Here is a 15,965-nt window from a genome sequence, read left to right on the forward strand (position 1 = left end):
TTTATTCCAATATTCTAGATTCAATTAATAATTAGTAAACCCTTAGTTCGGTGGCCATTTAAGGTCTGAGTGTTTTCACTTTTTTAGTACATCTGAGTTACGAAAGAATATGTATTTTTGAATGTCTGATTTTTTTCTACAAAAGGTTTTGAGAATGAATAGTTTTGTTACTGTTTCTACCCGCCTTATTGTACGCATTTGAGCGCGTAAGTACCTACGTTGAATATGCACGAGTGGACGTGAATCTTTGTACGTATGTGTGTGGTAGTGTACGTCTACTTGTGTGCCTGTGTGTGAGTGTGTGTGTAGGATACTGACGTGTCACTGTGCGGGGCGGGTGCGGGTGCGGGTGCGGGGTGCGCGCAGGGGGTGCGGGGTCACTGCCAGCGCGCGTCGTCACTGGGGTGGGTGAGGTAGCGCGCGTTGACGCGGCGCTCTAGTATGTCTGTGTGTAGGATACTGACGTGTCACTGTGCGGGGCGGGTGCGGGTGCGGGTGCGGGGTGCGCGCAGGGGGTGCGGGGTCACTGCCAGCGCGCGTCGTCACTGGGGTGGGTGAGGTAGCGCGCGTTGACGCGGCGCTCTAGTATGTCTGTGTGTAGGATACTGACGTGTCACTGTGCGGGGCGGGTGCGGGTGCGGGTGCGGGGTGCGCGCAGGGGGTGCGGGGTCACTGCCAGCGCGCGTCGTCACTGGGGTGCGTGAGGTAGCGCGCGTTGACGCGGCGCTCTAGTATGTCTGTGTGTAGGATACTGACGTGTCACTGTGCGGGGCGGGTGCGGGTGCGGGTGCGGGTGCGGGTGCGGGTGCGGGGTGCGCGCAGGGGGTGCGGGGTCACTGCCAGCGCGCGTCGTCACTGGGGTGCGTGAGGTAGCGCGCGTTGACGCGGCGCTCTAGTATGTCTGTGTGTAGGATACTGACGTGTCACTGTGCGGGGCGGGTGCGGGTGCGGGTGCGGGGTGCGCGCAGGGGGTGCGGGGTCACTGCCAGCGCGCGTCGTCACTGGGGTGGGTGAGGTAGCGCGCGTTGACGCGGCGCTCTAGTATGTCTGTGTGTAGGATACTGACGTGTCACTGTGCAGGGCGGGTGCGGGTGCGGGTGCGGGGTGCGCGCAGGGGGTGCGGGGTCACTGCCAGCGCGCGTCGTCACTGGGGTGGGTGAGGTAGCGCGCGTTGACGCGGCGCTCTAGTATGTCTGTGTGTAGGATACTGACGTGTCACTGTGCAGGGCGGGTGCGGGTGCGGGTGCGGGGTGCGCGCAGGGGGTGCGGGGTCACTGCCAGCGCGCGTCGTCACTGGGGTGGGTGAGGTAGCGCGCGTTGACGCGGCGCTCTAGTATGTCTGTGTGTAGGATACTGACGTGTCACTGTGCGGGGCGGGTGCGGGTGCGGGTGCGGGGTGCGCGCAGGGGGTGCGGGGTCACTGCCAGCGCGCGTCGTCACTGGGGTGCGTGAGGTAGCGCGCGTTGACGCGGCGCTCTAGTATGTCTGTGTGTAGGATACTGACGTGTCACTGTGCAGGGCGGGTGCGGGTGCGGGTGCGGGGTGCGCGCAGGGGGTGCGGGGTCACTGCCAGCGCGCGTCGTCACTGGGGTGGGTGAGGTAGCGCGCGTTGACGCGGCGCTCTAGTATGTCTGTGTGTAGGATACTGACGTGTCACTGTGCAGGGCGGGTGCGGGTGCGGGTGCGGGGTGCGCGCAGGGGGTGCGGGGTCACTGCCAGCGCGCGTCGTCACTGGGGTGGGTGAGGTAGCGCGCGTTGACGCGGCGCTCTAGTATGTCTGTGTGTAGGATACTGACGTGTCACTGTGCGGGGCGGGTGCGGGTGCGGGTGCGGGGTGCGCGCAGGGGGTGCGGGGTCACTGCCAGCGCGCGTCGTCACTGGGGTGGGTGAGGTAGCGCGCGTTGACGCGGCGCTCTAGTATGTCTGTGTGTAGGATACTGACGTGTCACTGTGCAGGGCGGGTGCGGGTGCGGGTGCGGGGTGCGCGCAGGGGGTGCGGGGTCACTGCCAGCGCGCGTCGTCACTGGGGTGGGTGAGGTAGCGCGCGTTGACGCGGCGCTCTAGTATGTCTGTGTGTAGGATACTGACGTGTCACTGTGCGGGGCGGGTGCGGGTGCGGGGTGCGCGCAGGGGGTGCGGGGTCACTGCCAGCGCGCGTCGTCACTGGGGTGCGTGAGGTAGCGCGCGTTGACGCGGCGCTCTAGTATGTCTGTGTGTAGGATACTGACGTGTCACTGTGCGGGGCGGGTGCGGGTGCGGGTGCGGGGTGCGCGCAGGGGGTGCGGGGTCACTGCCAGCGCGCGTCGTCACTGGGGTGCGTGAGGTAGCGCGCGTTGACGCGGCGCTCTAGTATGTCTGTGTGTAGGATACTGACGTGTCACTGTGCGGGGCGGGTGCGGGTGCGGGTGCGGGTGCGGGTGCGGGTGCGGGGTGCGCGCAGGGGGTGCGGGGTCACTGCCAGCGCGCGTCGTCACTGGGGTGGGTGAGGTAGCGCGCGTTGACGCGGCGCTCTAGTATGTCTGTGTGTAGGATACTGACGTGTCACTGTGCGGGGCGGGTGCGGGTGCGGGTGCGGGGTGCGCGCAGGGGGTGCGGGGTCACTGCCAGCGCGCGTCGTCACTGGGGTGCGTGAGGTAGCGCGCGTTGACGCGGCGCTCTAGTATGTCTGTGTGTAGGATACTGACGTGTCACTGTGCGGGGCGGGTGCGGGTGCGGGTGCGGGGTGCGCGCAGGGGGTGCGGGGTCACTGCCAGCGCGCGTCGTCACTGGGGTGGGTGAGGTAGCGCGCGTTGACGCGGCGCTCTAGTATGTCTGTGTGTAGGATACTGACGTGTCACTGTGCGGGGCGGGTGCGCGTGCGGGGTGCGCGCAGGGGGTGCGGGGTCACTGCCAGCGCGCGTCGTCACTGGGGTGGGTGAGGTAGCGCGCGTTGACGCGGCGCTCTAGTATGTCTGTGTGTAGGATACTGACGTGTCACTGTGCGGGGCGGGTGCGGGTGCGGGTGCGGGGTGCGCGCAGGGGGTGCGGGGTCACTGCCAGCGCGCGTCGTCACTGGGGTGGGTGAGGTAGCGCGCGTTGTCGCGGCGCTCTAGTATGTCTGTGTGTAGGATACTGACGTGTCACTGTGCGGGGCGGGTGCGGGTGCGGGGTGCGCGCAGGGGGTGCGGGGTCACTGCCAGCGCGCGTCGTCACTGGGGTGGGTGAGGTAGCGCGCGTTGACGCGGCGCTCTAGTATGTCTGTGTGTAGGATACTGACGTGTCACTGTGCGGGGCGCGTGCGGGTGCGGGGTGCGCGCAGGGGGTGCGGGGTCACTGCCAGCGCGCGTCGTCACTGGGGTGGGTGAGGTAGCGCGCGTTGACGCGGCGCTCTAGTATGTCTGTGTGTAGGATACTGACGTGTCACTGTGCGGGGCGGGTGCGGGTGCGGGGTGCGCGCAGGGGGTGCGGGGTCACTGCCAGCGCGCGTCGTCACTGGGGTGGGTGAGGTAGCGCGCGTTGACGCGGCGCTCTAGTATGTCTGTGTGTAGGATACTGACGTGTCACTGTGCGGGGCGGGTGCGGGTGCGGGTGCGGGTGCGGGTGCGGGGTGCGCGCAGGGGGTGCGGGGTCACTGCCAGCGCGCGTCGTCACTGGGGTGGGTGAGGTAGCGCGCGTTGACGCGGCGCTCTAGTATGTCTGTGTGTAGGATACTGACGTGTCACTGTGCGGGGCGGGTGCGGGTGCGGGGTGCGCGCAGGGGGTGCGGGGTCACTGCCAGCGCGCGTCGTCACTGGGGTGGGTGAGGTAGCGCGCGTTGACGCGGCGCTCTAGTATGTCTGTGTGTAGGATACTGACGTGTCACTGTGCGGGGCGGGTGCGGGTGCGGGTGCGGGTGCGGGTGCGGGGTGCGCGCAGGGGGTGCGGGGTCACTGCCAGCGCGCGTCGTCACTGGGGTGGGTGAGGTAGCGCGCGTTGACGCGGCGCTCTAGTATGTCTGTGTGTAGGATACTGACGTGTCACTGTGCGGGGCGGGTGCGGGTGCGGGTGCGGGTGCGGGTGCGGGGTGCGCGCAGGGGGTGCGGGGTCACTGCCAGCGCGCGTCGTCACTGGGGTGGGTGAGGTAGCGCGCGTTGACGCGGCGCTCTAGTATGTCTGTGTGTAGGATACTGACGTGTCACTGTGCGGGGCGGGTGCGGGTGCGGGGTGCGCGCAGGGGGTGCGGGGTCACTGCCAGCGCGCGTCGTCACTGGGGTGGGTGAGGTAGCGCGCGTTGACGCGGCGCTCTAGTATGTCTGTGTGTAGGATACTGACGTGTCACTGTGCGGGGCGGGTGCGGGTGCGGGTGCGGGTGCGGGTGCGGGGTGCGCGCAGGGGGTGCGGGGTCACTGCCAGCGCGCGTCGTCACTGGGGTGGGTGAGGTAGCGCGCGTTGACGCGGCGCTCTAGTATGTCTGTGTGTAGGATACTGACGTGTCACTGTGCGGGGCGGGTGCGGGTGCGGGTGCGGGGTGCGCGCAGGGGGTGCGGGGTCACTGCCAGCGCGCGTCGTCACTGGGGTGCGTGAGGTAGCGCGCGTTGACGCGGCGCTCTAGTATGTCTGTGTGTAGGATACTGACGTGTCACTGTGCGGGGCGGGTGCGGGTGCGGGTGCGGGGTGCGCGCAGGGGGTGCGGCGTCACTGCCAGCGCGCGTCGTCACTGGGGTGGGTGAGGTAGCGCGCGTTGACGCGGCGCTCTAGTATGTCTGTGTGTAGGATACTGACGTGTCACTGTGCGGGGCGGGTGCGGGTGCGGGTGCGGGGTGCGCGCAGGGGGTGCGGGGTCACTGCCAGCGCGCGTCGTCACTGGGGTGGGTGAGGTAGCGCGCGTTGACGCGGCGCTCTAGTATGTCTGTGTAGGATATTGACGTGTCACTGTGCGGGGCGGGTGCGGGTGCGGGTGCGGGGTGCGCGCAGGGGGTGCGGGGTCACTGCCAGCGCGCGTCGTCACTGGGGTGGGTGAGGTAGCGCGCGTTGACGCGGCGCTCTAGTATGTCTGTGTGTAGGATACTGACGTGTCACTGTGCGGGGCGGGTGCGGGGTGCGCGCAGGGGGTGCGGGGTCACTGCCAGCGCGCATCATCACTGGGGTGGGTGAGGTAGCGCGCGTTGACGCGGTGCTCGAGCGCGCGCAGGTCGAGCCAGGCCTCGCGTGTCTGGAGCCAGGCGTGCGCCGCGCACTTGTCCACAGACAATCGCTTGCGCTGCTTCACTTGCAGCAAGTTGTTGATCAAATCGATCGCTATACAAAAATCAAAACAATGGTCTTATATCGTTTATTTCCAGTGTATGAGGGTTGCTTGTTATCATGCACCACTCAAAACAAATAAATACTATAGCTTGATGAATGAAGAACTGAGCCGGGCTATAGAGTGACTGGTCACATGTCTGATGATAAAGAGTATGTATGTATGTTCTTAGTGCGTACCTTCAGCGGAGATCTCTCTCCACGGAGTGGGAGGGTACATGAAAGCTGCGTTCTGTATCTGTTCGTTGATGTCCTCATCTTCATTGAAGGGGAAGGTGCCAGACAATGACACATACACGATGACGCCCACAGACCACATATCCAGTGACCTGTTGTAACCCTTGTTGCGCAGCACCTCGGGGGCTAACATATACAATATTATTTACACAACTCGCAGTTACACTATGTGGGGGCACTGCAGTGCCCCCGCCAATGGGAGTTTTATTCAAATAAATTATTATACATTTAGAATAATTTTACTAAATTATATATGAGAACATTTAGATGTATGGATGGATGGATGGATCGATATTTTTCGAAGAAATCTTCAGAACGATTCAATTTAATCTCGATAAAGTTTGGCATAAATGTACTATACATACACGATTTTATTGAATTTAGACTCAGCAATTTTTCCAGTTTTTTTTAACAAAAACAATTTTTCCAGAAATGTACAGCTGCGTAAATCTTAAATTAAACCTCTTTTCTATTTGTCTATGAACAATGTATCATTTCCACTGGCGACAGCTGACAGACATAACAATCACGACTTGTTTAGTGGCAAAAGGGTTTAAGTCTATACAGTAACTCACCAAGATATGCAGGTGTGCCAACAACAGATCGCCTGAAGGACTTCTCTCCTATGATCCTGGCGAAGCCGAAGTCACACAACTTGACCTGCGGGAACTCATCATCCGAGGACAGCAGCACATTCTCTGGTTTTAAGTCGCAGTGTACGATGTTCTTCTCGTGTAAATGCTTTAGTGCTACCAAGATCTGATAGGTTGAAAAAAATATATCTAATGTGATTAGGTTTTTTTAAGGCTTTCCAATTATGTCTCATAAATGGAGGAGGCCTTTACCTAAATGGGAGCGTGACTTTCATACTATCTATCTTACTAATATTATAAACGTGAATGTTTCGATGGATGGATGGATGTTTGTTTGAAGTTACCTCCGGAACAGCTCAACGGATCTTGATGAAATTTGGCACAGATATAGAACATAATCTGGAAGAACATTACGTTTTTAATTCAACGCGGAGGAAGTCGCGGGCGACAGCTAATATTGCCATAAAATGAATAAATACTTAATGTAAAATTGCCATATCAATAAAAGACTTATAAATAAAGGATTTTCAAATGTCCAAACATCTATAAATATTGCTATCCTTTTCATTATCTTTGAAAGAATAGAGATAACAGCTAAACATGAGTTTAGATCGTACGTATACGTTATGGTACGTATACGCACTTGCGTATACGCACGTACATTTAATCTATATATATATATATATATATATATATATATATATATATATATATATATATGTAAAAGAAAGTCGTGTTAGTTACACTATTTAGAACTCAAGAACGGCTGAATCGATTTGACTGAAAATTGGTGAGCAGGTAGCTTAGAACCAGGAAACAGACATAGGATAATTTTTACCCCGTTTTCTATTTTTTATTCGTAAAAGTCGAGTCGCGGGTAAAAGCTAGTAATGTATAAAGAACTAGATTTCTGTAAATATAGTTCAGAAGTTTTTTTATCTAAATCTTACTACATATTTTGCACTATACAACTACATTCGTATATCATAAGAGCTGCCACTTACCTGTGCCACTAAGAATTTAGTAATTCTCTCCGTTAGTCTTCCTTTTTCGTGTGAGAGTATCATCTCCAGCATATCTCCCTTCAGCTTCTCCATTACCACGAATATTCTCTCTGGAGTCTCGAACATTCGCTCCAAGTTGACGACCCCTGGATGTGATAAGTTCTGCAAGATGGCTACCTCGTTCTTCAGTTGTGCTTCTTGTTTAGTTGGGAAACGAAGTTTGTCTATCACCTGTGGATTCAATACATTAATTATCGGGTTTTAAACTTTTTTTTTCATTTAATTATATTTCAATTACAAAAGGTATTTATATAAAAAGATAGTAGTAGTGAGTTCAATTTTTTACAATTTCTACTTTCGGGTGTAGATCTATATCCTAGAATAACCATAGAAAAACTGTATCTATTTCGCTAATACTCGAAAGTAAAAAAAAAAATCTTTAAGATAACCCTAATTACCTTTATTTTTCAATATAACTTACTTTTATCTCACAATTTTAAGAAAATAAAGCGTAAAATATGGAGTTTGACATTTCTTTATTATTCCATCTTTGGATGAAAACGTTACCTTAATGGCGACAGGTCTCTGAGTGCGGCGATGCAGACCTCCGTACACGATACCAAACTGTCCGGAACCGAGCACCTCGTCCGGATAGATCTGGTACAGCTGCGCCATCTCAGCAGCGCGTCCCGCACGCCCCGCCCCGCCCCCTGACCCACCCTCTCCCTCCCCCTCGCCACCCTCCTCCCCCTCCGCCCCACCCTCGCTGTCCTCCGCTAACATTACACATGAAATACCAACTTAAGTATTTCACTTTTTTTTTGATTGTACATTAGTACAATCATGAAAAAAAATTTTATGTGTTTTATATTTTCTATACATATATGTACTATTAACGATCACCCGCCATTTTTTCAGCGCGAAATTAAAAAAAAATAAAGTACCCAAAGCTACAACAGCACAAGACACATCATAATTGGTCCAGCAATTACTGCTGAAGCGATTTCGTTGAAAATTGGTGAGGAAGTAATTTAAAACTTGGAGATAGAGACAGTAAAAGCTTCTTATTGAGATGTGATACCTGAGCGATGTGTGACAGGCATGAGCGCCTGTCGCACCGCTGTCTCCCAGGAGCGGGCGAGGTAGGCGCCGACGCCGGAGGGCGGGGGCGGCACTGCGCCGGCCGCGCCCGCCCACGCCGGGTCCACGCCCACCATGTAGTCCACGTTAGCTGTACGCAGCTCGAAGCAGTGCATCACGTCTATACAACGATCATATCTTTATTTACTAGCTAACAAACCCGTAACCCATATTTTTTTGGGATTTCTTTTCGCTAATATCTTGTATATTTCTAGAGATTTTTTTTACATTAATACAACTACGCAAACAATTTTAGAGTCAAAACAATGTTATAAAGCTCTATTTTATTTGCGATAACATCTCTGCTTTCTGCTCCAGTCTTGTCGAATGACCATTACATAGAAAAAACTTGGTTCTCTGTCTATCATCGTCTCTTAGAAGGATTATAAATGCACCAAAATAATTTTAACTTCTCAGAAGGAAAAAAATAAATATTAATCTTCACGTCGTTTTCATTTCTCGTAGCTGAAAGTCTCCTTAAAATATTTATAGTACATTTTATAATGTAAACTGACCGGAGTGCGGCTGACGACCAGTGTCCACAGCCAGGATCTCGTTGAGAGGAATCTCTTTGTAGTACTTAGTGCCTTGCTCTGACGTGAACAATGTTATAGACTTGCTGTCCAATCGCCAATAGTGGCGTTTGATCTGTAAATAATGGTCAGAGATTTTAACAGTGGTAGATCCTGTAACAACAACATTCATTTGCTTCCACGACCACACAGAAGATAGACGTCAAGTGGAAGTAATTCCACTTACAGTCTGATGAATGCGATGCCGGAGGCATAATTTTAGTCCCACCCACCCTTTTCTTGTAAAGGATGGGAAAGGGAAGTGGATTTCAGGATGTTCTTTCTGTGCATCCCCTCCTCTGTCGATTAAAGGTAGGCAACGCATATATAATTGCAGATGTCTATTGGCAGCTGTCGCTTCGTTATTTATGGATTCAGATGACCGCTTGCTAGTTTGCCACCTTTTTATTAATTAATTCCAAATTTTACATATTGATACTGGATTCTGTTGTAGGGTAATTAAATAGTTATTTACCCTGCATTCTTGTCTACACAAAGAGGTCAAGCTTAGCTTAAATTAAAGTTAATTAATCTTTAGTTAAACATGATGTTTTTCCTTCACTATAAAGATGTACTGGATTTGACTGTGACTTACCGTTTTATCTTTATTAGTGAAGTGCACCATCCAACCTTCCTTTAGCCATTGCCCTTCTCTCTTCTTGGTATGTTTGACTGACTGAACGATACGCATCAATGGTATGTTTGCACTTGGTGAGGAAGATGAACTGTAATCAACGTCAGGTTTAACTGTGAGTGCCAAAGGATAGAGCGCTTGCTCTGTGGTGATGAGTTTTGGTGATCATTTTTTAAAAAGATTTGATTATAAAAAGGCTTACTGGAAGAAAGAAAATATACGATTTACCCTAATAAGGAATAATACGAGTAAGAAATATCATCACCATCATCGATACAATCATCACTGTCATCATCATCACCTGCTGGGTCTGCTGGCGGAGCGGTCAGGTAGAGTGTCACGCTGCGGCTCCTCCTCCTGCCCTCGCCGCGACAACTGCACCACACATTTTACCATTCACATTAATACTCTAAAAAATATGACATACAATCTCCGTTCTTTTTCTTTGTCTGAAATATTATTCCATTTGACTGTGACATTTGTTAAGCTTGGTATTATTATTAAAAGACTAATTTCAGATTTGTTCAGTAACGCACACACATACGTACCTCGTGATCGGGATCGTCGGTGGCGCCATCTGCTCCCTCGTCGGACTCATCGTCGGGCAGACGAGCGTTCTCAGATAACTCTGAACCTGTGCTGCTGTCCTGGTACTCACCTGCGGGTATGTACATTTGTCCTTATGTAAATTTATACTTATGTATATTTTATGTTTTATATCAAAGATCAGTATAAATATTCAGAATTTTCTCGTAATTATCATATATAAAAATGTCCACTTTATAGATTTTCCAAAAATGAAAATAGCATGCGCATGATTTTTTTTATTTTTTACAGATCAAAGTAGCAAATGATCAAGCTGCCTAGTGATGGGTTTAGAGTGATTTTATTTCACTCGAGTCATTCGGTACTGGTAACTTTCTCACTCGAATGCCACAGTGAAGAAAAAACTGATTTTTATTATCATTCAAATTATTATCAGTCAAATTGAAATATTAAAATCTACTACTAATAAGTTCTAATCCAATTTAATTTATTCAAACCAGGAACTTTCATGACTTGAGTCAATAAAAATCACTCGAGTGGTATTCGAGTGAGAAAGTTACCAGTACTGAGTGACTCCAGTGAAAAAAAATCACTCGAGTCCCATCACTAAAGCAGCCAAAAACATGCAGATGTGAATCACTCCTGTAAGCTATAGCATGCATATTTTATCTATAACTAGCAGTTGCCCGCGACTTTGTCCGCGTGAAATTAAATAATCTAGTAATAAATATAGCCTATATCACCCGTGGATAAAATATCTTGTAAACAGTGAAAGAATTTTTCAAATCAGTTCAGTAGTTTCAGAGATTTAATACAAACAAACAAACAAATCTTTCCTCTTTATTATAGAAAATATACGATATATTTATCGAATAACCCAAAATGCATATCAATTCATATGTAACATAATGAAAACTTAAGCATTAAAGCGAAGCGTTCCCAAAAAGTCCTTATAACAAATTTAATATACTCACTATGGGCATCTCGTATCTCAGCACCACAGTCCTTGGGTACAAAAGGTAGGCATTTGCGATGAGCGTTGTAATGACAGTCACCACATTGTAGACCCTGCTTGAACAACCCTCGCAACAGCTTCTTGCACAGTCGGCATACTGTTGGCCGAGTATATGTGTGCACTTGGAATGTATGCGGAATACCCAACGAAGATGGCGGTGGCCACGCGCTCGCTGAACGTTTACTTGTACCGCCAACCTTAAGATACATTTTTATTACTAATAAATGTTTCTGAGAACGAAATCTCATTTTAAAATATATTGTTTTCTCTGTTTTATCAATCGTAATGACAGGGATATGTTTTATTTTTAAGATTTTAGTCTCAGAAACCAACCGTTAATCAATTTTAAAATATTAAAAATAATTTTTTCCACAGATTTGTTTCTTTTTTACAATATTAATTGAACTAAGAGAAACTGCTTTTGTTGAATGGTTCTATTAGATTTCATTCACTCATTCGTTCTACATGTATTGGTCTTTTATTATTTGAAATTGATTTATCTTTTATTATTAATTTGAAGAGTTTTGCAATGATTTAAAATTACATTTTATTTTCACACTCAAAGTACATTAATTGTTACTTAAAGACTTTTTGATTTTTCATAATACTGAGGTCACCTAGCGATCAATTAACAACCTAAGTGGTAGTTTCAATTTGTTTCTTTTATTTTTAGCCGATTTCAAAAAGAAGGAGGTTATCAATTCGACTGTATTTTTCTATGTGTGTTACCGCGATGCTCCGCCCCTGGTGCTCCGATTTTGATAAAAAATATTTTAATCGAAAGTAAGTGCTTGCAGATGGGTCCCCTTTTTTCTAAAAAAATAACTACTACTACTAGATACTAGACTAGTAGATTTTTAATTTAGCTTCAAAATGTTTTTGCTTTCAGCGTTTATAATGTGATATAATTGAAAGTCTGTCTTGTACTCACAATGGTTGATGGGTGCAGTGTTTAAAAATAAAACTACATAGTTTTTTTTTGTTAAGTACATTTATTGATAAAAAAAAATTACAAAATTCAAATAAAATAATTTGCTACCCACCACCCATTGTTAGTTTTATAATTCAGAAGAAATCATTTAAAAATTACATGAAAGCCGTTTGTATCAATCAAAGATTGTTCATAAAGTTAGGGTTGCCAGGTCGCCAAACCTACTAGCCGGACAGATCAGCCAGTTTGGCCGGACATTTGGTTAGAAATGTCGGACACCCTATATTATTTAGGATTTTGTCTCAGTATTAATAGGTACACTCTCTTTTGGGAAATGTAAAAAGCCGGAAAACCGTTTATTTTGGCCGGACACGCAATTAAAAAACCTATGTCCGGCTTTATCCGGACACCTGGCATCGCTACGTATGTTAATGTGTAAAATATGTATATCCAAAGATAAGAAGGTAAATTGAATACTTTTGTCAATATCTAAAAGTACGTGTATATTTTTTGACTATAAAAAAAAACAATAAAATCACTGTTTTTTAAAAACGATTTTATGGAATGGAATTGAAATCTTAAAAAATATAGATTTGTTTAATTTCAAAGTGATATAGGATTTTTTTTTGAGGTGTAAATAGCCTCAGTATGTACTGAAAATATATAAATGTCTTTTTAAACAGCTATTTTTTTTTTAAATAAACGCCATCTAGTGTAAGAAATCAACAATAATGTAATATACTTAAATATTGTATTGGGTCGTATTGGTGATTATTATTTTTTTCTTAAAAACTAAATATTTAAATTGCAGAGATTCAATTATATTGAAAAAAATTAACAATTAAATAAAATAATCTTAAATCAGATCTAAGTAAGTTAAAAAAAAATATATAAAAATTAATAAAAAATGTAAAAGCTGCTTCCAGTTGAAGCTGTTATTTTGATATGCATGAAAGTAACATAAAATATTTTAAGTTTTAAATCAACCGTCAAGTGAAATTTCGAACAATTAAATTCATTTCATAATATTATGTCTGGTCGGATTAAATAATAACAAAGTTCACAATCGGGATGTGACATGGTTTTAAAACCTTTGTCGTCAGTGAGTTCAGTTATTCCCTGTGACGAGATCAGCTAGCCGCCTTACCAACGAGTCGTCGCGCGAGGCGTGGCTGTGTGTGGAACTGCGCGAGGGGCTGCGGGGCGCTCCCGATGCGCGCCGGCCGGGTGCTCCGCCCCCTGCACTGGTACCCACCGGGGCTTCGCAGTTCAGTGGCACCTTGACCGCACATCGCTTGTGGTAATTCAAACCGCATCCTGCAATTATTGTAGGATGACCATAGTAAGATACATCAACGGTGTTAGATGTTGAGGAAATCTGTTTTTCTTGTTGTTCAGTTGAATAGAAATAAAGGGCACATAGAACCTGTAAATGTAAAAACAGCACTATTCAGATTTTGTTACAGGTAGATTGTTTAAATACAATTGATACAATTAAATTACTTAAATGGTTACAATGTATTTAACAAGTGTTTTTTTAATAAGTGTTTAAATTTAGCAAGTTTAGGCTCACGTCTTATGTCCTCGGGTAAACTGTTGAGTAAGTATGGAACTCGTTTTTTTTAACGTTCTATCTCCATAGTAATTTTGTACCACGGGTATTTCAAATTTACCTTTGGACATAGACCTTGTGCCCGTTTTATGTTTCACCAATTTAGTGAATCGATCCTGTTTACTATGGTTATTTACAAGTAGAAGATATTTATGTTTCAGGCTAGCTGGTAAAATTTTACATATTTTATATAGTTTAGAGTAATCTCCTTTACATTGATTCTTTGTCTTTTTATTTACGAGTAATTTTAAAAATCTTATTTGCAATGATTCTATATTATCTATGTATGTTGTTTCAGTTATTTCTCAAAGTTCCTAAAAACACGTACCTTCACACTTGAGTCCCTGCCGGACGAGACCGAAGAGCATTTCACCGCAGAAATCGCAGAATGTGGGCGCCTTGTAGGAGTGCACGGCGAGCGCGTGCGGCCGCGGTATAGGCGCACTCTCCGCGCTCTCACCATCGCAAATCAGAGCTGCTGGTAAATCACTTATTATGAACAACACTATTTCAAAAGGGCTTTATTAAATAAAAAATAAATCAACCGACTGTATTCGTATGACACTTAGAGGAATTACACAAATTGAATGACAACTCATTTGAATGATTTGAATGAATGAATGAAGAGATGTAGTTTTTTCCTTGTAATATTTATGAAAGCTTATATCAAGTTTCGAGATTCACAAGATACACATCTATATATTTATACGTTACTATCAGAAGAAAGTATTTAAACACAGAACTAGGATGTATAATCTTACGGTTAGCCGTAAGTACGATTTCAACGAGGGTCTCGTCCGTGATGTCTGCGGCTGAGTTGACGAGCTGCAACACGTTGGGCGAGCAGTAGTCGTGCCGGAAGAGCAGGATACGCTCTGGCAGACGGTTCAACCCATTGTCCGGTATCTAAAAGATACAAAGAATATGATCACAAATTGCTTACATAATTAAATATATAATAAAATAGTTTAGTAGAATATTGACTATCATCGTCATGTTCACTATTAAGTCAATTTACATAAAACATTTACCGTTGGTTTCTGAGACCAAAAAACCTGTATATAACATATCGTCGTCCCTGTCTTTATCTTGGTAAAACAGAGATAACAATATCTTTTTAACTGGGTTTTTGTTCTCAGAAGCCCACGATTAGTAAAAAAAATTGATCTTAAGATCACAGAAACATACAATAATATTATTTCATAACCTAAGTCTTCCTTACAAACCTCACCGTGTGTTAGGTGAAGATTCTTAACTGTTAATTTATCATAAGAAGAAGCAAGGTGCCAATTAGTTGAGGTTTTTCTAACATCTGAGATGTCAGTAGCAGTGTGAGTGTTAAAAGGAGCCTCGTAGAAAGGTGCGAGGTGATAGGTGGTATATGTGGTGCTAACCTTGTCGTGCACAAACTTGACGGCGAGGTCCTTGAGGTGTGCGAGGGTGAGGGCGTGCGCGGGCGCGGAGGCCACGTCGCGCAGCACGCCCAGCTGGAACATGAACGTCACCTCGTCCTCCATCTCCAGCCGCCAGACGCGTGCCCTCGCCGCACGCCTGTACAAACAACATTTACAATGATAAATATCAACATTCCAGCTAACTTACGAGAGGTTCATGGTCAGCAATGGAATCCACCAGTTTAGATTTCCCTAACAAGTGTAGGTAGATTTAGTATGAAGTATGTATGAGTAGGTGTAGGTCGGTTGTAGTTCTACTTGGCAATTCTAAAAAGAAAATTTAATGAGTTTTTTACGATTTATACCAGTTAGTGATTTTCATACGACGTTATTTATTCGATGTTCTCAAGGAAAACATATTGATGCAACGAATAAATTCAAAGATAAATATGTAATCAAGAAATCCGCACTTAGCCAGCGTGGTTGACTATGGCCTAGTCACCCCTAACTTAGGGTAGGGTCCGAGCCCCTCAAAGTGGACGATTTTCATACTTTATTTTCCACAATAAACAATCCACATAACATCGGCGATACCAAAATAACGGTATTTTATGTAACTCAGTTTATTTACATAAAATTATGTTAAAGAAAGCATAGCATATAAATGATACGACTTCTGTCAAAGTGCATCTGAATTTGGTTACTCTTTAATCTAGAAATATAAATAGTAATAAAGTGATAATTTATAACTATCAAAGAAAACATGACCTTATTTTTTGCCAATAATTTACAGGTTAAATATCTGCGCCGAATTTAAAGATAACGTCGCGTCGTACCTATTTACTTTCTTCTTTCATAATATTCTTATATGTATGTAACGTGGAGTATATCATACTTCATACTAATATTATAAATGAGAATGTTTAGATGGATGGATGGGTGTTTGTTTGAAGGTATGTCCGGAACGGCTGAACGGATCTTGATGAAATTTGTCACAGAACATAGTCTGAAAGAACTTTAGCTAC

The 15,965-nt window shown here is 46.6% G+C and overlaps 1 protein-coding gene across 1 annotated transcript in view; it reads right to left on the reverse strand.

The window, feature by feature from the left end:
* Positions 1–4,893: 4,893 nt before the first annotated feature.
* Positions 4,894–15,965, reverse strand: part of LOC106708624 (serine/threonine-protein kinase D1) — a 43,286-nt gene continuing 32,214 nt past the window's right edge. Inside the window, exons 2-16 of the mRNA XM_045681981.1 lie at positions 14,941–15,097; positions 14,308–14,452; positions 13,875–14,021; positions 13,082–13,251; positions 10,963–11,200; positions 9,991–10,100; positions 9,744–9,817; positions 9,404–9,533; positions 8,752–8,884; positions 8,178–8,357; positions 7,664–7,872; positions 7,097–7,327; positions 6,075–6,258; positions 5,443–5,625; positions 4,894–5,256 (exon numbers count right to left, since the gene is read on the reverse strand). Of these exons, the coding sequence (XP_045537937.1) occupies positions 5,078–5,256; positions 5,443–5,625; positions 6,075–6,258; positions 7,097–7,327; positions 7,664–7,872; positions 8,178–8,357; positions 8,752–8,884; positions 9,404–9,533; positions 9,744–9,817; positions 9,991–10,100; positions 10,963–11,200; positions 13,082–13,251; positions 13,875–14,021; positions 14,308–14,452; positions 14,941–15,063 (2,436 nt within the window). The 5' untranslated portion in view covers positions 15,064–15,097 and the 3' untranslated portion in view covers positions 4,894–5,077. The remainder of the gene's footprint in view (positions 5,257–5,442; positions 5,626–6,074; positions 6,259–7,096; positions 7,328–7,663; positions 7,873–8,177; positions 8,358–8,751; positions 8,885–9,403; positions 9,534–9,743; positions 9,818–9,990; positions 10,101–10,962; positions 11,201–13,081; positions 13,252–13,874; positions 14,022–14,307; positions 14,453–14,940; positions 15,098–15,965) is intronic.

Source organism: Papilio machaon, chromosome 17 (assembly GCF_912999745.1).
Source record: "Papilio machaon chromosome 17, ilPapMach1.1, whole genome shotgun sequence".
Classification (NCBI taxonomy): Eukaryota; Metazoa; Arthropoda; class Insecta; order Lepidoptera; family Papilionidae; genus Papilio; species Papilio machaon.